Source organism: Ranitomeya imitator, chromosome 2 (assembly GCF_032444005.1).
Source record: "Ranitomeya imitator isolate aRanImi1 chromosome 2, aRanImi1.pri, whole genome shotgun sequence".
Lineage (NCBI taxonomy): Eukaryota > Metazoa > Chordata > Amphibia > Anura > Dendrobatidae > Ranitomeya > Ranitomeya imitator.
The window spans coordinates 838,857,736-838,878,008 of NC_091283.1; the positions used below are offsets into that span (position 1 = coordinate 838,857,736).

Sequence of the window (20,273 nt, forward strand, 5' to 3'; positions counted from 1 at the left end):
TAGAATCCCGAGCAGTTTAGTGTTACACAATAATGAGACTTCTGGGTCCATCGAGCAAAACGCTGCAAAGTGCTTTATTAATGTGCCGCCGAGCAGCCAATCAGAAGTGAGCGCTGAATTATCTGATACTATGTGTATTAATGGGAAGGTACAATATTCTGTCATCTATGTATCTAGGTATGTATCAGTGACATATTATTATTATTATTTATTATTATAGCGCCATTTATTCCATGGCGCTTTACATATTATCTCTCTATCAATTGTATATTTCTTTCATTCTTGTTTTTTTAATTTTCCTTCATTCCTTCCTTGATTTTTTCTTTCTTTATCCTTCTTTTTTCCATTTTCCTGCCTTCCTTTTTTCTATTTTCCTTTCTTCCCTTATTCCTTCCCTCCTTTATTCTTTCTTTCTTTTCATTCCTTCCATATTTCCTTGCTTCTTTTTCCATCCTTCCTTTTTTCTATTTTGTGTTCTTTCTTTTTTCCATTTTCCTTCCTTCATTCTTTCCCTCCTTTCTTATTTCCTTCCTTGCTTCTTTCTTTTTTTCTCACTCATTTTTCGATTTCTTTCCTTCCCTCCTTCCTTTCTTCTTTCCTTCCTTCCTTTTTTATATTTTGCGTTCTTCCTTTTTTCATTTTCCTTCCTTCATTCTTTCCCGCCTTTCTTTTTCTTCCTTGCTTCTTTCTTTCATTCTTTTTTCTCTTCTTTCTTTCTTTTTCTTTCCATCTTCCTTCCTTTCTAATTTCTTTCCTTTTCCTTTCTTCCTTTTTTTCTTTCTTTCCCTTCTTTCCATTTTCTTTCCTTTTCCGTTCTTCCTTTTTTCTTTCTTTCTTTCTTTCTTTCCATCATCCTTCCTTTCTAATTTCTTTCCTTTTCCTTTCTTCCTTTTCTTCTTTCTTTCCATTTTCTTTCCTTTCCTCATTCTTTTCTTCCTTCTTTATTTTTTTTTTCCATTTTACATCCCTCTCCGTCCTTCCTGATAATGATCTTCAAGGATGTTGAATGTTTGGCTATACAGAAGACAGTTAGATGTGAGATAGATGGATCTCGATTTTCTGTAGTAACAAATATTTAACATTTTTTTGTGATTTGATTTTTGACAATCTTGTTGATCTTTCCTTAATTTTTTCTACTTTCTAATCTTTTTTTTCTTTTATTTTTAAGGTCCCATCTCTACAATTGCAAACAGTGAAAGCACAAAAGAAATCCCAAACTGCACCAGTGTGTAATGATGACAGTCGTGCATCCGGGCCAAAATCTGGACACTTTTTGTATGGAAAGAACCCTCTCATTTTCTGCTCCTTTTTGCCACATTTGTAAAAACAGCAGGTGCTCTTCAGAACCGGAAAACTGTCTTGGACACCTGCTCCCTCTCTTTTTTTGTTTCCCCCTTACTTTTTTCAATAAACAATTGAAGCCGGAGGTGGAAAAAAACAACAACAGAAAACACAAAAGCAAAAACATTGATTATTTTCTCATGGTGGTTTCCATAATCAGCTCAGACACCGTTCCCCCATTGGCTTCTCATCTCCATATTTTGACGGACAAACCCTGGAGAAATTTCTATGAAGATGATTGGGAAGAGCCAGGTGTCCCTTTTACCTGACCAGATTTGTTCATGGCCAGTTGTGGAAATCGGGAGACGTGAAGAATCTGATTATTCATGGCTCTATCTCTGGAATTTACCATGCACTTCATAATAGTGATGACTATGTGGTTTTTACACGGACAAGAATAACTTAATACCTGGAATTCTTAAATTCTATATTTTATTTGTCAGAAAATTCAATTTATATAGAAAAAAAATCGGTCATTTTGTTCTGACAACCGGCGTCTATTATACAAATGTGAATTTCTAATTTTTTTTTCTTAAGATCTGATGGTTGATATATTGAAATGTGATATTTAATTAGAGAACGATTTATTCGCTTCTTCCCCCATGCTGCGTTGCAGTAAAAATAGGATAAAACGTATTTATTGTAATCTTAGAAATCCACAAATATTCGCTCCTTTTTCAATTATTTCGTCTTCGTGTTCTGATTTATTCTGGAAACTGAGTCTTAAAATTTCCAGTTTCCTTCATTGTATTGATGATATCATGGCTTTCCCTTTGTACATTTACTTATACCCTGAATAGCCATAACTATTCAGATTTTTTTTTCCCAAAGTAATAAGTAGAGCTTATTTATAACCATTCAAATTTTAGAACCTCCAGAAAAAAAATCAGATTTACAAGAATATAACATTTTTGTGAATCAGTAAGCAAAAATCCAGCAAAGTGGTGGCCTGTTTTATGCTATTTTCCTAGATTCCTTTCAGGGCTGGGAAGAGGTTAAAAAATATTAATAGTAACATTATATTTAACTGACTTGGCCCACCCCACAAATGTCCTGCCTCCCACAACTGCCCACTTGGTCCCCCACTTACGTTGCATTAGTCTTGAGATCAATGTTCAGATCAATCTTGAAATCTGTCATCCTATCGGTCTTCAGATCAGTCTTGAGATCAATGGTCAGATCAATCTTGAGTTCAGTCTTCAGATAAGTCTTGAGGTCAGTCTTCGATCAAAAAGCCGATCTGGCCTTCAGATCAGTCTTCAGATCAATGGTCAGATCGATCTTGAGATCAGTCTTCAGATAAGTCTTGAGGTCAGTCTTCGATCAAAAAGCCGATCTGGCCTTCAGACCAGTCTTCAGATTAGTCTACAGATCAATGGTCAGATCGATCTTGAGATCAGTCTTCAGATAAGTCTTGAGGTCAGTCTTCAATCAAAAAGCAAATCTGGTCTTCTCTACAAGAGAAGATAGTATTCTGCTACAGATGGATCTGGATAAGTTGGAAACTTGGGCTGAAAGGTGGCAGATGAGGTTTAACAATGATAAATGTAAGGTTATACACATGGGAAGAAGGAATCAATATCACCATTACACACTGAACGGGAAACCACTGGGTAAATCTGACAGGGAGAAGGACTTGGGGATCCTAGTTAATGATAAACTTACCTGGAGCAGCCAGTGCCAGGCAGCAGCTGCCAAGGCAAACAGGATCATGGGGTGCATTAAAAGAGGTCTGGATACACATGATGAGAGCATTATACTGCCTCTGTACAAATCCCTAGTTAGACCGCACATGGAGTACTGTGTCCAGTTTTGGGCACCGGTGCTCAGGAAGGATATAATGGAACTAGAGAGAGTACAAAGGAGGGCAACAAAATTAATAAAGGGGATGGGAGAACTACAATACCCAGATAGATTAGCGAAATTAGGATTATTTAGTCTAGAAAAAAGACGACTGAGGGGCGATCTAATAACCATGTATAAGTATATAAGGGGACAATACAAATATCTCGCTGAGGATCTGTTTATACCAAGGAAGGTGACGGGCACAAGGGGGCATTCTTTGCGTCTGGAGGAGAGAAGGTTTTTCCACCAACATAGAAGAGGATTCTTTACTGTTAGGGCAGTGAGAATCTGGAATTGCTTGCCTGAGGAGGTGGTGATGGCGAACTCAGTCGAGGGGTTCAAGAGAGGCCTAGATGTCTTCCTGGAGCAGAACAATATTGTATCATACAATTATTAGGTTCTGTAGAAGGACGTAGATCTGGGGATTTATTATGATGGAATATAGGCTGAACTGGATGGACAAATGTCTTTTTTCGGCCTTACTAACTATGTTACTATGTTACTATGTTACTATGTCTTCAGATCAGTCTTGAGACCAGTCTTCAGATCAGCCTTGTAATCAGTCTTCAGATTGGTATTCAGATCGGTCTTCAGATCAGTCTTGCTATCAATGTTCAGATCGATCTTGAGATCAGCCTTCAGATTAGTATTAGTCTTGAGATTGGTCTTGAGATCAGTCTTCAAATTGGTTGTGAGATCAATCTTTTGGTAAGTCTTCAGTTCGGTCTTGAAATCAGACTTGAGATTGGTCTTCAAAGTGGTCTTGAGATCAATTTTCAGATTGGTCTTTTGATTAGTCTTCAGATTGATCTTTAGGATTGGTCCTTAATCCAGATCTTCAGGGCTGACTATGCCTCAGGCCATCTCATTGGCCTTGACGCACATTGTTGACTTAAACAACGTGCATTATTCCCTCTGCTATGGGGGTGCAACGCACATCATTGACACGAGTCACTCTCCATGGGGCGACACTAGTATATTTTTATTATTATTATAATAATTTTTTTTTATCCCCTTCCAAGCTTTCTGTTTATTATGCTTTGGTCTGAAGAGACATCAGAGCATAATATACATCTTTTCAGGTCAGTTTCCACTACTGTGAGACTGATGTACTGGTGCATAGATTTACTATGGTGCCTGTACCTTCTCAGTGTGTGAAGTTCATGTAAGAGCTTCGCACTTCAGAGCACTTCAGTAATTAGAGTTTTCAGGACCCGGACCCACCCCTATCGGCAGCACTATATAGCCATATGAAATATATATATACATTTCTAATAATAGGTGCACTTTAAGTTCTATAAATGACATAAATATGTCCTAGGTCTTGCCTTCATAACTGTTTATGGCATTGTTTCATTTGAGCCCCAATAGAGAGGTCATAAAGAGGAGCCATTGGGCCTGTATGATACCTCCATTGTGAAGGAGAAGTAGAGGCCTCATGTGAGACGTTCCTGTGGACTTATATAGTGAAGTATAAGGAGAAATAGCTTCTAAGTGAGAAATCTCAGCACATCGGGAACTACGTGGCAAAGCTTGTATGGCTCTGTGCACTACCGCATTGATACCATGCACCGTACTCTACTGTCTGCATGAGCCCTAACCTCAGAATCAGGATATTTACGCTAAAAAATCCTTACAGACCAAGTTAGTATACAACAGCGTCCTTTAGGCTTCTGCCCATATATAGTGAGTAATTCATGCCATCCAAAATAACCGAAACCCCAACAAAAACTAAGAAACACCAATGTGAGCAATACCTTGTATCAATCCGGATACTTTTTCATAATTAAAAGTATGGTATAACTTTCTTTAATATTAAGGTTCTTTTTTTTTTAATTAAAATCATTACTATTGATGCATGTAGATAAAAGGTCCCCCAAAAATTTACTAATTCTATAAAATTAGTAATCTTCCAAATTCCAATTATTTTTCAGTAAACAAAAAAAATCAAGTTACATTTTTAATAAATTTTGTTTTGTGATTATTATTTGTTCTTTATTACAACAACATTTGTTCAGGAATAATTCCATATTCTGATACATAGAACAGGGGCAGTAGTCGGCCATCCTATTTATGAAAAAAATAAATGTAAGAAATTACAGATGGGATTGTAATGGCAAATTTTTTAATTTTTCAAATCTGAAAAAAAAAAAAAAAATCAAATCCCTAACTTGCTGGTTGCTGGAAACCCAATCTATTGGGTCCCTAGTTATCCCAAGAATGATGTTGTGAAATCCCTTGAGAAGGGGGCTCTGTAACCCCCTAAGAATGGGGCTCTGGAACCCCCAAAGAATGAGGCTGTGGAACCTCCAGAGAATGAGGCTTTGGAACCTCCTGAGAATGGGGCTCTGGAACCCCCTGAGAATGGGGCTCTGGAACCCCCTGAGAATGGGGCTCTGCAACCCCCTGAGAATGGGGCTCTGGAACCCGCTAAGAATAGGGCTCTGAAACTCTCCGAAAATGACACTGTGGAACCCCTAAGAATGGGGCTCTGGAACCCTCTGAGAATGGGGCTCTGGAAACCCTCCGAAAATGACACTGTGGAACCACCTAAGAATGGGGCTTTGGAACCCTCCGAGAATGACACTGTGGAACCTCCCCGAGAATGGGGCTCTGGAAACCCCGAGAATGAGGCTGTGGAACTCCCTGAGAATGGGGCTCTGGAACCCTCTGAGGACGGGGCTCTGGAACCCCCTAAGAATGGGGCTCTGGAACCAACTAGAATGAAGCTGTGGAACCCCCAAGAATGGGGCTCTGGAACCCCCTGAGAATGGGGCTCTGGAACCTCCAGAGAATGAGGCTCTAGAACCCCTAAGAATGGGGCTCTGGAACCCTCCCCCCCGAGAATGAGGCTGTGGAACCCCCTAAGAATGGGGCTCTGGAACCCTCTGAGAATGAGGCTGTGGAACCCCCTGAGAATGGGGCTCTAGAGCCCCCTAAGAATGGGGCTCTGGAACCCTCTGAGATTGAGGCTGTGGAACCCCCTGAGAATGGGGCTCTGGAACCCCCTGAGAATGAGGCTGTGGAACCCCCTGAGAATGGGGCTCTGGAACCCCCTGAGAATGAGGCTGTGGAACCCCCTGAGAATGGGACTCTGGAACCCTCTGAGAATGAGGCTGTGGAACCCCCTGAGAATGAGGCTCTGGAACCTCTAGAGAATGAGTCTGTGCAGCCCCATCCTGAATGGGTCGGAGATGAGCATGCTTGGCCTCCACTTTATTCATTGTCTATGGGACTGATGAAAATAGTTGAGTGGAGTGGCGGGTGATCCCATAGACAATGAGTGGAGAGGAGGCCAAGCATGCGTACGTCTGCTCTATTTATGAGACCACCGGCAATCAGGACATTATCCCCTTTTCTATAGATAAGGGATAACTTGATTTTTTGGCAATAACACTTTTTTTTTTTTTTTAAACACATAAGAAACATTGTAGCACACAAACAAGGTGCCGCATTATGATTCATTCCAGAATTTACAAAATCTTATTTAAAAACATTGAATTAAAAAAATACATAAAAAAACATAAACTGTCGCTGTTGAATTCTGCATAAGATACACAACTACATTTTTCGGTTACCATAATGAAAAGAAAAAAAATCTGGTCTTTTTCATTGGAATGGGATGCACTGTAAGATATATTACTGTAAAAATTCTATTGGGTCACAATAAAGTTCCTGAACGTTTTGTACATAGTTTGACCGATATATACATCACGGTATATTTTAATTGCACCACTGTCTACAAATTTCTCATGACGACGTCAATATTGTGTTCATAAATTAGGATACATTACGTATTACCGACAGGTTTTTGTTTTTATGCCTTTTTTTAACTTATTTTATATTCTTTAAATTCCCCAACTTGCCTTAGATAATGAATGAGTGAATGTGGATCCTCCCTTCCATCGCCCTCTCCTTTAGTTTCATGGGTTCAATGATCGTAGCTCGTCGCAATCACTCTCTGACCCTTTGCATGTTTTTTTTGGCAAGGCATAATGTACATACAAATGATGTAAATAGCTTTTTAATTTCTTGGAAATAAATTAATGTTTAGTAATATATGAGTCTGGTCTAAGCCACTGTGATCCTGGCCCCGCGGTAACAGGTTTTGGTTGACTGTTGTTTCTTTTTCTTTTCTTTTTTTTAACCTTTTTCCTGCTTCCTTGGGGGCGGGGTTGCTTCAATCTTTCTTTATTGTCTACAAATCATGACTTATTCTATTTATATAAAGAGTTTTTTGGAGAAAACATAAAAAATACAAAGACTCTATGGTATTATTTTCCACATTCAGATCTTCGCTTTCAATTTGGTGCGAGAGGTTACAAATGGTTGATGAGGTTGTGGTAAGTGACAGATTCTTTTTTAACAGTATATTACAATCGTCTATGCCCTGTTTGCACAGAAGTGCGTGCCACAGAGATGCCCCTAAAGTGCGAGCTGTAGATGCCACCCAGATCATCTGCTACGAGTACCCCCAAGCAATGCCTGTCACAAAGACATTACCCAAATTGTTACAAAATTGCTTGCCAAACTGCAAACAGACTCTATGGGGCTTGTCAAGAATCCTCAAAAATGCCATTACCATAGGAAGCAGAAGTTCTGGTGCAGTTGCACCATTTGCCTTATGTATAAAATGGCCATGACCAGCAGGGGGCAGCGTTTATGCTTCTGTGATGCAAATCAATAGATGTCTTCACAAAGGTCGCCATCTAGTGGTGGCTTCAGGCAGGAGAAATGTTGACAATAGGCTTATGGGGAGGAAAGAAATAATGAATTATCCAAAATAAAAAAAGGATAAAACCTCGAAGCCGTGTTAGATATATATATATATATATATATATATATATATAAAAAGCTTCAAGTCATTCACGTAGATTCCTCAGGAAATCATCGTAACAGTAAGGACATTTTACGCTTCCGATGTGTCACTTTTCGAGATGTTGGATCCTCCCGTCAGTAACTGTGTAGCACTTGTGCAGTAATGTAGTGTCCTTGCCCTGATTTCCACCTCCGATATTAAGGGCCATTGATGTCATCCGCGCACATTGTAATTAGCCCGTCTTCTCTATTACAGAGATAGTTTCTGTTTTCAGAGTAGAGCCGGACGATTGGACACGGAATGGATGGGGTACATGGATATACGGCCATAAATCAGACGCCAACCGTCAGATCACGGACACCAGAATCCATCATCTCCATCACCATGCCACCGCGATGGGAGAAGGATTGAAGATCACTGCACCTATTCCACACAAAGACCGGGAATTTATTTATTTTTTCTTTGCCTTTATTAATTGCTATAATTACATATCAGAGTTTTAAAATGAGGGAGGATTATATGAGAGGCATGGATTATTCTGTGATCGGCGGCTGCAGGTGCCATTAATGGCAAAATACCTGATGCCGATTGTCCAAGTAGAATATTTAAAAAATAAAAAGATATTCAATGTTACAATTATTATTACATTTTATTGTTTTTTTTTTATGTAACAAATGGGGTGATTTTACCATTGGCTGCTGCGCTGAGTGCATTAAGAAGAAGAGGTGCTTCCTAGTGCCCCTCATAATTAATAGGTGCATTGTGTGGGGACAAATTTTGCCCCCTTATCGACTTTGGCACTAGATCATCAGTCCTTGCGATACCACTGACAGATCACTAGCAATGATGATGAGCATTGATTACAAGCACTGGTCACAAGCACTCCCTATACAGTATATGACACTAAGTGACTAATAATATTAATAATAATAATCTTTATTTATATAGCGCCAACATATTCCGCAGCGCTTTACAGTTTAACAGCTTCAAACACAAAAGTCATAAGTAACAACGTTAACAATACAATAATTAAAGCGACATAAGACGACCCTGCTCGTGAGAGCTTACAATCTACAATGAGGTGGGGGAGATACAAAGTACAGGTGTGTATTTCACATGTAAAGCGCCATGGAATAAATGGCGCTATAACAATAAATAATAATAATAATAATTTACAATGATGTATTTACAATGATGGTCCAGCCATCTTCAGAGGGTGGGGGATAGATGGAGATAGTGAATGGGCTACACACACACAAACATAAAATGACTTTGATTAGTGAACGTGATAGGCCGCTCTGAACAAATGTGTTTTGAGCGAGCGCCTAAAACTATGCAAGTTGTGGATGGTCCTAATATCTTGGGGTAGAGCATTCCAGAGGATTGGCGCAGCACGGGAGAAGTCTTGGAGTCGGGAGTGGGAGGTACGGATTAGTGCAGAGGTTAGTCGAAAGTCATTTGCAGAGCGCAGAGGTCTGTTAGGCCGATAGACAGAAATGAAGGAGGAGATGTAAGGGGGGCCGCACTGTGGAGAGCTTTGTGGGGGAGAACAAGTACTTTGAATTGTATCCTGTAATGAATGGGCAGCCAGTGTAACGACTGGCGAAGAGCGGACGCGTCTGTTGTGAGTTCTGTTTTTGGGCTCCCTCTGGTGGTTACTGATGGTACTGGGTGACTTGTCTTTCCTGTGTTTCTGGGTTCCACCTGTTCCATCAGCATATGGGAGTTTCCTATTTAACCTGGCCTTGCTGGCATTTCCTCGCCGGTTATCAATGTATCCAGTGTGTCTTGTTACCTCTGCTCCCTGCTCCTAGAACCTTCTGGTCAAGCTAAGTTTGGATTTTCCTGTTTTGGTGTTTTGCTTTATTTGGTTTTTAGTCCAGCCTGCAGATATGTGATTCTTGCTGCTGGTTGCTCTAGTGGGCTGAAATTGCTCCTCATGTACCATGAGTTGGCACATGAGTTCAAGTAATTTCAGGATGGTTTTTTGAAGGGTTTTTCGCTGACCGCGCAGTTCACTTTTGTATCCTCTGCTATCTAGCTTTAGCGGGCCTCATTTTGCTGAAACTGTTTTCATACTGCGTATGTGCTTTCCTCTCATTTCACCGTCATATGTGGGGGGCTGCTATTTCTGTGGGGGATTTCTCTGGAGGCAAGAGAGGTCTGTGTTTCCACTAATAGGGGAAGTTAGATCTTCGGCTGGAGCGAGACGTCTAGGATCATCGTAGGCACGTTCCCCGGCTGCTTTTATTTGTGTGTTAGGTTCAGGGTCGCGGTCAGCTCAGGTTCCATCGCCCTAGAGCTTGTTTGTATCTGTGCTTGTCCTTTCGTGATCCCCTGCCATTGGGATCATGACAGTATAACCGGCCCACAAAGTGTTAATTGTATTGGCTGAAGTAGGAGGATAAGTAGTCTGAGGAAGTTTTTTTTTTTTTTTTTTTTTCCTTCTCTTTCCCTCAGAGTTTGCTGCCTAGCCTTATTGCAGCCTGGCTACTTCCTCCTCCTCTTAATCTTTGAATGGCTCTGATCCCAGCTGTTTATCATGGACGTCCAGAGTTTGGCTTCCAGCCTGAATAATCTTGCCACTAAGGTTCAAAATATACAGGATTTTGTTGTACATGCTCCTATGTCTGAACCTAGAATTCCTGTCCCAGAGTTTTTTTCTGGAGATAGATCTCGTTTTCTGAATTTTAGGAACAATTGCAAGTTGTTTCTTTCTCTGAAATCTCGCTCCTCTGGAGACCCTGCTCAGCAAGTCAAGATAATTATATCTTTCCTGCGGGGTGACCCTCAGGATTGGGCATTTGCATTGGCACCAGGGGACCCTGCATTGCTTAATGCGGATGCGTTTTTTCTGGCATTGGGTTTGCTCTATGAGGAACCTAACCAAGAGATTCAGGCTGAAAAAGCTTTGTTGGCCCTCTCTCAGGGGCAAGATGAAGCAGAAATTTATTGTCAAAAATTTCGGAAGTGGTCAGTGCTTACTCAGTGGAATGAGTGCGCTCTGGCTGCAAAGTTCAGAGATGGCCTTTCTGAGGCCATTAAAGATGTTATGGTGGGGTTCCCTGCGCCTGCTGGTCTGAATGAGTCTATGACTATGGCTGTTCAGATTGATCGGCGTTTACGGGAGCGCAAACCTGTGCATCATTTGGCGGTGTCATCTGAACCGTCACCTGAGATAATGCAATGTGATAGAATTCAGTCCAGAAGTGAACGGCAAAAGTATAGGCGGAAAAAAGGGTTGTGCTTTTATTGTGGTGATTCAGCTCATGTTATATCAGCATGCTCTAAACGCACAAAAAAGGTTGATAAGTCTGTTGCCATTAGTACTTTACAGTCTAAGTTCATTCTGTCTGTGACTCTGATTTGTTCATTATCATCCATTTCCGTCGATGCCTATGTGGATTCAGGCGCTGCCCTGAGTCTTATGGATTGGTCATTTGCCAATCGCTGTGGGTTTAGTCTGGAGCCTCTGGAAGTCCCTATTCCTTTGAAGGGAATTGACTCTACACCTTTGGCTATGAATAAACCTCAGTACTGGACACAAGTGACCATGCGTATGACTCCCGTTCATCAGGAGGTGATTCGCTTCCTGGTACTGTATAATTTGCATGATGTTCTAGTACTTGGTCTGCCATGGTTACAAACTCATAATCCAGTCCTTGACTGGAAAAAAATGTCTGTGTTAAGCTGGGGTTGTCAGGGGGTTCATGATGATGCACCTCCGATTTCTATCGCTTCATCTACTCCTTCTGAGATTCCTGTGTTTTTGTCTGACTATCGGGATGTTTTTGAGGAGCCTAAGCTCAGTTCGCTTCCTCCTCACAGGGATTGCGATTGTGCTATAAATTTAATTCCAGGCAGTAAATTTCCTAAAGGTCGTTTGTTCAATCTGTCAGTGCCAGAGCATACTGCTATGCGGGATTATGTTAAGGAGTCCTTGGAAAAGGGACATATTCGTCCATCTTTGTCCCCTTTGGGAGCAGGTTTTTTTTTCGTGGCCAAAAAAGATGGTTCCTTGAGGCCTTGTATAGATTATCGTCTTTTGAATAAGATTACCGTAAAATATCAGTATCCTTTGCCATTGTTGACTGATTTGTTTGCTCGCATTAAGGGGGCTAAATGGTTCACTAAGATTGATCTTCGGGGTGCGTATAATCTTATACGAATAAAGCAAGGTGATGAGTGGAAAACCGCATTTAATACGCCTGAGGGCCATTTTGAGTATTTGGTAATGCCTTTTGGACTTTGTAATGCTCCTTCAGTCTTCCAGTCCTTTATGCACGATATTTTCCGTGAATATCTGGATAAATTTATGATTGTGTATTTGGATGATATTTTGGTTTTTTCTGATGACTGGGAGTCTCATGTTCAGCAGGTCAGGAAGGTGTTTCAGGTCCTGCGGGCCAATTCCTTGTTTGTAAAAGGCTCAAAGTGTCTCTTTGGAGTCCAGAAGATTTCTTTCTTGGGGTATATTTTTTCCCCTTCTACTATTGAGATGGATCCCGTCAAGGTTCAGGCTATTTGTGACTGGACGCAGCCTACATCTCTTAAGAGTCTACAGAAGTTCTTGGGCTTTGCTAATTTCTATCGTCGTTTTATAACTAATTTTTCTAGTGTTGTTAAGCCTTTGACGGATTTGACTAAGAAGGGTGCTGATGTTGCTAATTGGTCTCCTGCGGCTGTGGAGGCCTTTCAGGAACTTAAGCGCCGGTTTTCTTCTGCTCCTGTGTTGCGTCAGCCAGATGTTTCGCTCCCTTTTCAGGTTGAGGTTGATGCTTCCGAGATTGGAGCGGGGGCGGTTTTGTCACAGAGAAGCTCCGATGGCTCAGTGATGAAGCCATGCGCGTTTTTTTCTAGAAAGTTTTCGCCGGCTGAGCGGAATTATGATGTTGGTAATCGGGAACTTTTGGCCATGAAGTGGGCATTTGAGGAGTGGCGTCATTGGCTAGAGGGTGCTAGACATCGTGTGGTGGTCTTGACTGATCACAAAAATTTGATTTACCTTGAGTCTGCCAGGCGTCTGAATCCTAGACAGGCTCGTTGGTCACTGTTTTTCTCTCGTTTCAATTTTGTGGTTTCATACCTGCCAGGTTCAAAGAATGTGAAGGCGGATGCTCTTTCTAGGAGTTTTGTGCCTGACTCCCTTGGAAATTCTGAGCCCTCTGGTATCCTTAGGGATGGGGTGATTTTGTCTGCTGTCTCCCCAGACTTGCGACGTGCTTTGCAGGAGTTTCAGGCGGCTAAACCTGATCGTTGTCCGCCTGAGAGACTGTTTGTTCCGGATAATTGGACCAGTAGAGTCATCTCCGAGGTCCATTCTTCTGCGTTGGCAGGTCATCCTGGAATATTTGGTACTAGAGACTTGGTGGCCAGGTCTTTTTGGTGGCCTTCCTTGTCGAGGGATGTGCGTTCTTTTGTGCAGTCTTGTGAGGTTTGTGCTCGGGCTAAGCCTTGCTGTTCTCGGGCCAGTGGATTGTTGTCACCTTTGCCTATCCCGAAGAGGCCTTGGACGCACATTTCCATGGACATTATTTCGGATCTCCCTGTCTCTCAAAAAATGTCCGTCATCTGGGTTGTGTGTGATCGCTTTTCTAAAATGGTTCATCTGGTACCCTTGCCTAAGTTGCCTTCCTCCTCTGAGTTGGTCCCTCTGTTTTTTCAGAATGTGGTTCGTTTGCATGGGATTCCTGAGAACATCGTTTCTGACAGGGGATCCCAGTTTGTGTCTAGATTTTGGCGGACGTTCTGTGCTAAGATGGGCATTGATTTGTCCTTTTCGTCTGCATTCCATCCTCAGACGAATGGCCAGACTGAACTAACTAATCAGACCTTGGAAACTTATTTAAGGTGTTTTGTTTCTGCTGATCAGGATGACTGGGTTACCTTTTTGCCGCTGGCCGAGTTTGCCCTTAATAATCGGGCTAGTTCTGCTACCTTGGTTTCTCCTTTCTTTTGTAATTCGGGGTTTCAGCCTCGTTTTTCCTCTGGTCAGGTGGAACCTTCTGATTGTCCTGGAGTGGACATGGTGGTGGATAGGTTGCACCGGATTTGGAGTCATGTGGTGGACAATTTGAAGTTGTCCCAGGAGAAGGCTCAGCAGTTTGCTAATCGCCGTCGCCGCGTGGGTCCTCGACTTCTTGTTGGTGACTTGGTGTGGTTGTCTTCTCGTTTTGTTCCTATGAAGGTCTCTTCTCCTAAGTTCAAGCCTCGGTTCATCGGTCCCTATAGGATCTTGGAAATTCTTAACCCTGTGTCATTTCGTTTGGATCTCCCGGCATCGTTTGCTATTTATAATGTGTTCCATCGGTCGTTGTTGCGGAAGTATGAGGTACCTGTTGTTCCTTCGCTTGAGCCTCCTGCTCCAGTGCTGGTGGAGGGAGAATTGGAGTATGTTGTGGAGAAGATCTTGGATTCTCGTGTTTCCAGACGGAAACTCCAGTATTTGGTCAAGTGGAAGGGTTATGGTCAGGAGGATAATTCTTGGGTGGTTGCCTCGGATGTTCATGCTGATGATTTGGTTCGCGCTTTTCATAGGGCTCATCCTGGTCGCCCTGGTGGTTCTCGTGAGGGTTCGGTGACCCCTCCTCAAGGGGGGGGTACTGTTGTGAGTTCTGTTTTTGGGCTCCCTCTGGTGGTTACTGATGGTACTGGGTGACTTGTCTTTCCTGGGTTTCTGGGTTCCACCTGTTCCATCAGCATATGGGAGTTTCCTATTTAACCTGGCCTTGCTGGCATTTCCTCGCCGGTTATCAATGTATCCAGTGTGTCTTGTTACCTCTGCTCCCTGCTCCTAGAACCTTCTGGTCAAGCTAAGTTTGGATTTTCCTGTTTTGGTGTTTTGCTTTATTTGGTTTTTAGTCCAGCCTGCAGATATGTGATTCTTGCTGCTGGTTGCTCTAGTGGGCTGAAATTGCTCCTCATGTACCATGAGTTGGCACATGAGTTCAAGTAATTTCAGGATGGTTTTTTGAAGGGTTTTTCGCTGACCGCGCAGTTCACTTTTGTATCCTCTGCTATCTAGCTTTAGCGGGCCTCATTTTGCTGAAACTGTTTTCATACTGCGTATGTGCTTTCCTCTCATTTCACCGTCATTATATGTGGGGGGCTGCTATTTCTGTGGGGGATTTCTCTGGAGGCAAGAGAGGTCTGTGTTTCTACTAATAGGGGAAGTTAGATCTTCGGCTGGAGCGAGACGTCTAGGATCATCGTAGGCACGTTCCCCGGCTACTTTTATTTGTGTGTTAGGTTCAGGGTCGCGGTCAGCTCAGGTTCCATCGCCCTAGAGCTTGTTTGTATCTGTGCTTGTCCTTTGGTGATCCCCTGCCATTGGGATCATGACACGCGTCCGAGTAACGATTAGCCAGATCGACGACCCTGGCTGCTGCATTAAGGATGGACTGGAGAGGGGAAAGTCGAGTGAGGGGGAGGCCAATTAGTAGAGCGTTACAGTAGTCCAGGCGGGAGTGGATCAGAGTGACAGTGAGGGTTTTTGTTGTTTCCATGGTGAGAAAAGGGCGGATTCTAGAGATGTTCTTTAGGTGTAAGCGGCACTAACGGGCAAGAGATTGTATGTGGGAGGTGAAGGAGAGATCGGAGTCAAACATAACACCCAGACAGCGCGCCTGCTGCCGGGGTGTTATTATTGTGCCACCCACGGAGAGGGAAATGTCAGATTTAGGGAGGTTAGTAGATGGTGGGAGCAGAAGAATTTCAGTTTTGGAGAGGTTGAGTTTCAGATAGAGAGCGGACATGATGTTGGAGACTGCGGACAGACAGTCAGTGGCGTTCTGTAGTACAGCGGGGGTAAGGTCAGGGGATGACGTGTATAGTTGTGTGTCATCAGCATAAAGATGGTACTGAAAGCCAAATCTGCTGATGGTCTGTCCAATTGGGGCCGTGTTGGGAGAGAAGAGAAGGGGGCCAAGGACTGAGTCCTGAGGTACCCCGACAGTGAGAGGAAGAGGAGATGAAGTGGAGAAAGAGAACAGAACACTGAAGGAGCGGTCAGAAAGATAGGAGGAGAACCAGGAGAGAGCAGTGTCCTTAATGCCAAGTGACTGGAGCCTAGAGAGTAAGAGAGCGTGGTCAACAGTGTCGAAAGCTGCAGAAAGATCGAGAAGAATGAGCAGAGAGTGGTCACCGTTACATTTTGCTGTCAGGAGGTCGTTGGTCACTTTGATGAGTGCAGTTTCTGTCGATTGTAGGGGGCGGAAGCCGGACTGTGAAGGGTCTAGGAGGGAGTGAGTGGAGAGGTAACGGGTAAGGCGGGAGTAGATCAGACGCTCCAAGAGTTTAGAGATGAAGGGGAGATTGGAGACCGGTCTGTAGTTGTTTGTGCAGGATGGGTCGAGGGTGGGTTTCTTTAGTGACGGAGTAATGACAGAGTGTTTGAAGGAGGACGGGAAAAATGCCAGAGGTGAGTGAGAGATTAAAGATTGTAGTTAGGTGAGTAGTGACGACTGGAGAGAGAGACTGGAGGAGATGAGAGGGAATGGGGTTGGTAGAGCATGTGGTCGGATGAGAAGAAGAGAGGAGCCTGGAGACTTCTTCTTCTGTGATGGGATCAAATGCGGAGAGTGAGCCAGGGGAGATGCAGGGACTATGCAGCTACAGCACCTCCATTTGTATCACACTGAGTTACATCTGCTACAGCATCTCTATATGTATCACACTGAGCTACAGCAGCTATAGCACCTCCATTTGTATCACACTGACCTACAGCAGCTACAGCATCTCCATGTGTATCACACTAAGCTATAGCAGCTACAACACCTCCACGTATATCACACTGAGTTACAGCAGCAACAACACCTCCATGTGTATCGCACTGAGCTACAGCAGCTACAGCACCTCCATGTGTATCGCACTGAGCTACAGCAGCTACAGCACCTCCATATGTATCACACTGAGCTACAGCAGCTACAGCATCTCCATGTGTATCACAAAGAGCTACAACATGTTCATGTGTATCGCACTGAGCTACAGCAGCTACAGCACCTCCATGTGTATTGCGCTGAGCTACAGCAGCTACAGCATCTCCATGTGTATCACACTGAGCTGCAGCAGCACCAGCACCTCCATGTGTATCGCACTGAGCTACAGCACCTCCATGTGTATCGCACTGAGCTACAGCAGCACCAGCACCTCCATGTGTATCACACTGAGCTACAGCAGCTACAACACCTCCATGTGTATCACACTGAGTTACAGCAGCTACAACACCTCCATGTGTATCACACTGAGCTACAACAGCACCAGCACCTCCATGTGTATCGCACTGAGCTACAGCAGCTACAGCAACTCCATGTGTATTACACTGAGCTACAGCACCTCCATGTGTATTGCGCTGAGCTACAGCAGCTACAGCATCTTCATGTGTATCGCACTGAGCTACAGCACCTCCATGTGTATCGCACTGAGCTACAGCAGCTACAACACCTCCATGTGTATCACACTGAGCTACAGCAGCACCAACACCTCCATGTGCATCACACTAAGCTATAGCAGCTACAACACCTCCATGTGTATCACACTGAGCTACAGCAGCTACAGCATCTCCATGTGTATCACACTGAGCTACAGCAGCTACAGCACCTCCATGTGTATCACACTGAGCTACAGCAACTTCATGTGTACCACACTGAGCTACATCAGCTACCGCACCTCCACGTGTATCACACTGAGCTACAGCAGCACCATGTGTATCACACTGAGCTACAGCAGCACCATGTGTATCGCACTGAGCTACAGCAGCTACAGCAACTCCATGTGTATTACACTGAGCTACAGCACCTCCATGTGTATTGCGCTGAGCTACAGCAGCTACAGCATCTCCATGTGTATCGCACTGAGCTACAGCACCTCCATGTGTATCGCACTGAGCTACAGCAGCTACAACACCTCCATGTGTATCACACTGAGCTACAGCAGCACCAACACCTCCATGTGCATCACACTAAGCTATAGCAGCTACAACACCTCCATGTGTATCACACTGAGCTACAGCAGCTACAGCATCTCCATGTGTATCACACTGAGCTACAGCAGCTACAGCACCTCCATGTGTATCACACTGAGCTACAGCAACTTCATGTGTACCACACTGAGCTACATCAGCTACCGCACCTCCACGTGTATCACACTGAGCTACAGCAGCACCATGTGTATCACACTGAGCTACAGCAGCACCATGTGTATCGCACTGAGCTACAGCAGCTACAGCAACTCCATGTGTATTACACTGAGCTACAGCACCTCCATGTGTATTGCGCTGAGCTACAGCAGCTACAGCATCTCCATGTGTATCGCACTGAGCTACAGCACCTCCATGTGTATCGCACTGAGCTACAGCAGCTACAACACCTCCATGTGTATCACACTGAGCTACAGCAGCACCAACACCTCCATGTGCATCACACTAAGCTATAGCAGCTACAACACCTCCGTGTGTATCACACTGAGCTACAGCAGCTACAGCACCTCCATGTGTATCACACTGAGCTACAGCAACTTCATGTGTACCACACTGAGCTACATCAGCTACCGCACCTCCACGTGTATCACACTGAGCTACAGCAGCACCATGTGTATCACACTGAGCTACAGCAGCACCATGTGTATCGCACTGAGCTACAGCAGCTACAGCAACTCCATGTGTATTACACTGAGCTACAGCACCTCCATGTGTATTGCGCTGAGCTACAGCATCTCCATGTGTATCGCACTGAGCTACAGCACCTCCATGTGTATCGCACTGAGCTACAGCAGCTATAACACCTCCATGTGTATCACACTGAGCTACAGCAGCACCAACACCTCCATGTGCATCACACTAAGCTATAGCAGCTACAACACCTCCGTGTGTATCACACTGAGCTACAGCAGCTACAGCACCTCCATGTGTATCACACTGAGCTACAGCAACTTCATGTGTACCACACTGAGCTACATCAGCTACAGCACCTCCACGTGTATCACACTGAGCTACAGCAGCACCATGTGTATCACACTGAGCTACAGCAGCACCATGTGTATCGCACTGAGCTACAGCACCTCCATGTGTATCACACTGAGCTATAGCAGCACCATGTGTATCACACTGAGCTACAGCAGCACCATGTGTATTGCACTGAGCTACAGCATCTCCACGTGTATCACAAAGAGCTACAGCAGATACAGCATCTTCATGTGTATAGCACTGAGCTACAGCACCTCATTGATGCAAAAAATGCCCTTTTTGAGTAAAGTAAAATGAATGTCAAAAGTTTATTTTAATGTTGCATACAATGTAATTTATTTAAAAAAAGTGGTACTGCAGTGGTCAGGTAGTGTAAAAAAAAATCTGGTAGTAGTATTATCAAAAACAGGTCATAGTTGGCTTTCTTTGCCTCCAACATGCATATTAGTAAGGAAGAAGCAGAAGGTTTTATGGAATATATGGCATATCACTCGTCTCAATCACAAAAGGATAATGTTACCTCTGACAGTGACGCTGTCAGTTTGAGTCATTGCTCTGCACAGATCAGTATGCCTGATTTCCAGTGATTAAGTCAAATAATTTTTGAAACATTTTTTAATTTAAAAAACATGAAAATTTCGTTAGTGACCTATATTATTAAATACGCTGTTGGTTACTACCAGTTTACCATCCTTTTCTATGGTGAAGTTATTTTGGCATTACTAAAGCTGTGCTTGCGTTGAAGAACATGAAAAAGGTTGGATACAGTCCATGGAGACTTTATAGTGTTGCACATGCCTAAAGGCAATTTAAATATTTTGGAAACATTTGTCAAACATGATGAATTTGGATTTCAAAAGATTTGATTATCTCTAGTTTCTGACCCCTCTGCTTGTTGTCACTCATTGCACTGATTACTAACACCACTGCTCTCTGTATAACAATACATCTATTGTAAGTATCTTCGGAATATGTTGATGTTGGATATGTAATTGAAGTTTATTATAGTGGTTGGTAATGATAATATTAAGGACGATAACAGTCAATGTCGGGGTAGTAATCTTTCTGTTTGTAGTATCCACTCACTGGAATTAACAATTCCGCATTAACCTGCCTAATCCTTTGTAGTTACAGACAAGACATTTCGTTAACGAGCCCGATTCCTGTTGTGCTCAGTTCTGCTCCATATTCCTTGGCTGAGCTAATGGGGAGCCGAGAGACCGGTGTCTGGTCAATGAAAGGTTGGATAGCGAATGCTGCGACTGAAAGCTCGGCCAGGAATATATTCTGCGGAGAGTGCGAGCACAA

The 20,273-nt window shown here is 43.3% G+C and overlaps 2 protein-coding genes across 2 annotated transcripts in view; both read left to right on the top strand.

Annotated features, from left to right (window-relative positions):
• SORCS3 (sortilin related VPS10 domain containing receptor 3) overlaps positions 1–5,328 on the top strand; it is a 770,211-nt gene extending 764,883 nt beyond the window's left edge. The window contains exon 27 of the mRNA XM_069754246.1: positions 1,169–5,328. Coding sequence (XP_069610347.1) covers positions 1,169–1,233 — 65 coding nt within the window. The 3' untranslated portion in view covers positions 1,234–5,328. The remainder of the gene's footprint in view (positions 1–1,168) is intronic.
• An 11,237-nt stretch (positions 5,329–16,565) lies between these two features.
• On the top strand, positions 16,566–19,262 carry LOC138666874 (serine-rich adhesin for platelets-like). Its single transcript, XM_069755052.1, has one exon. The coding sequence runs from the start codon at positions 16,566–16,568 to the stop codon at positions 19,260–19,262; it is 2,697 nt and encodes an 898-aa protein (XP_069611153.1).
• The last annotated feature ends 1,011 nt before the right edge of the window (positions 19,263–20,273 follow it).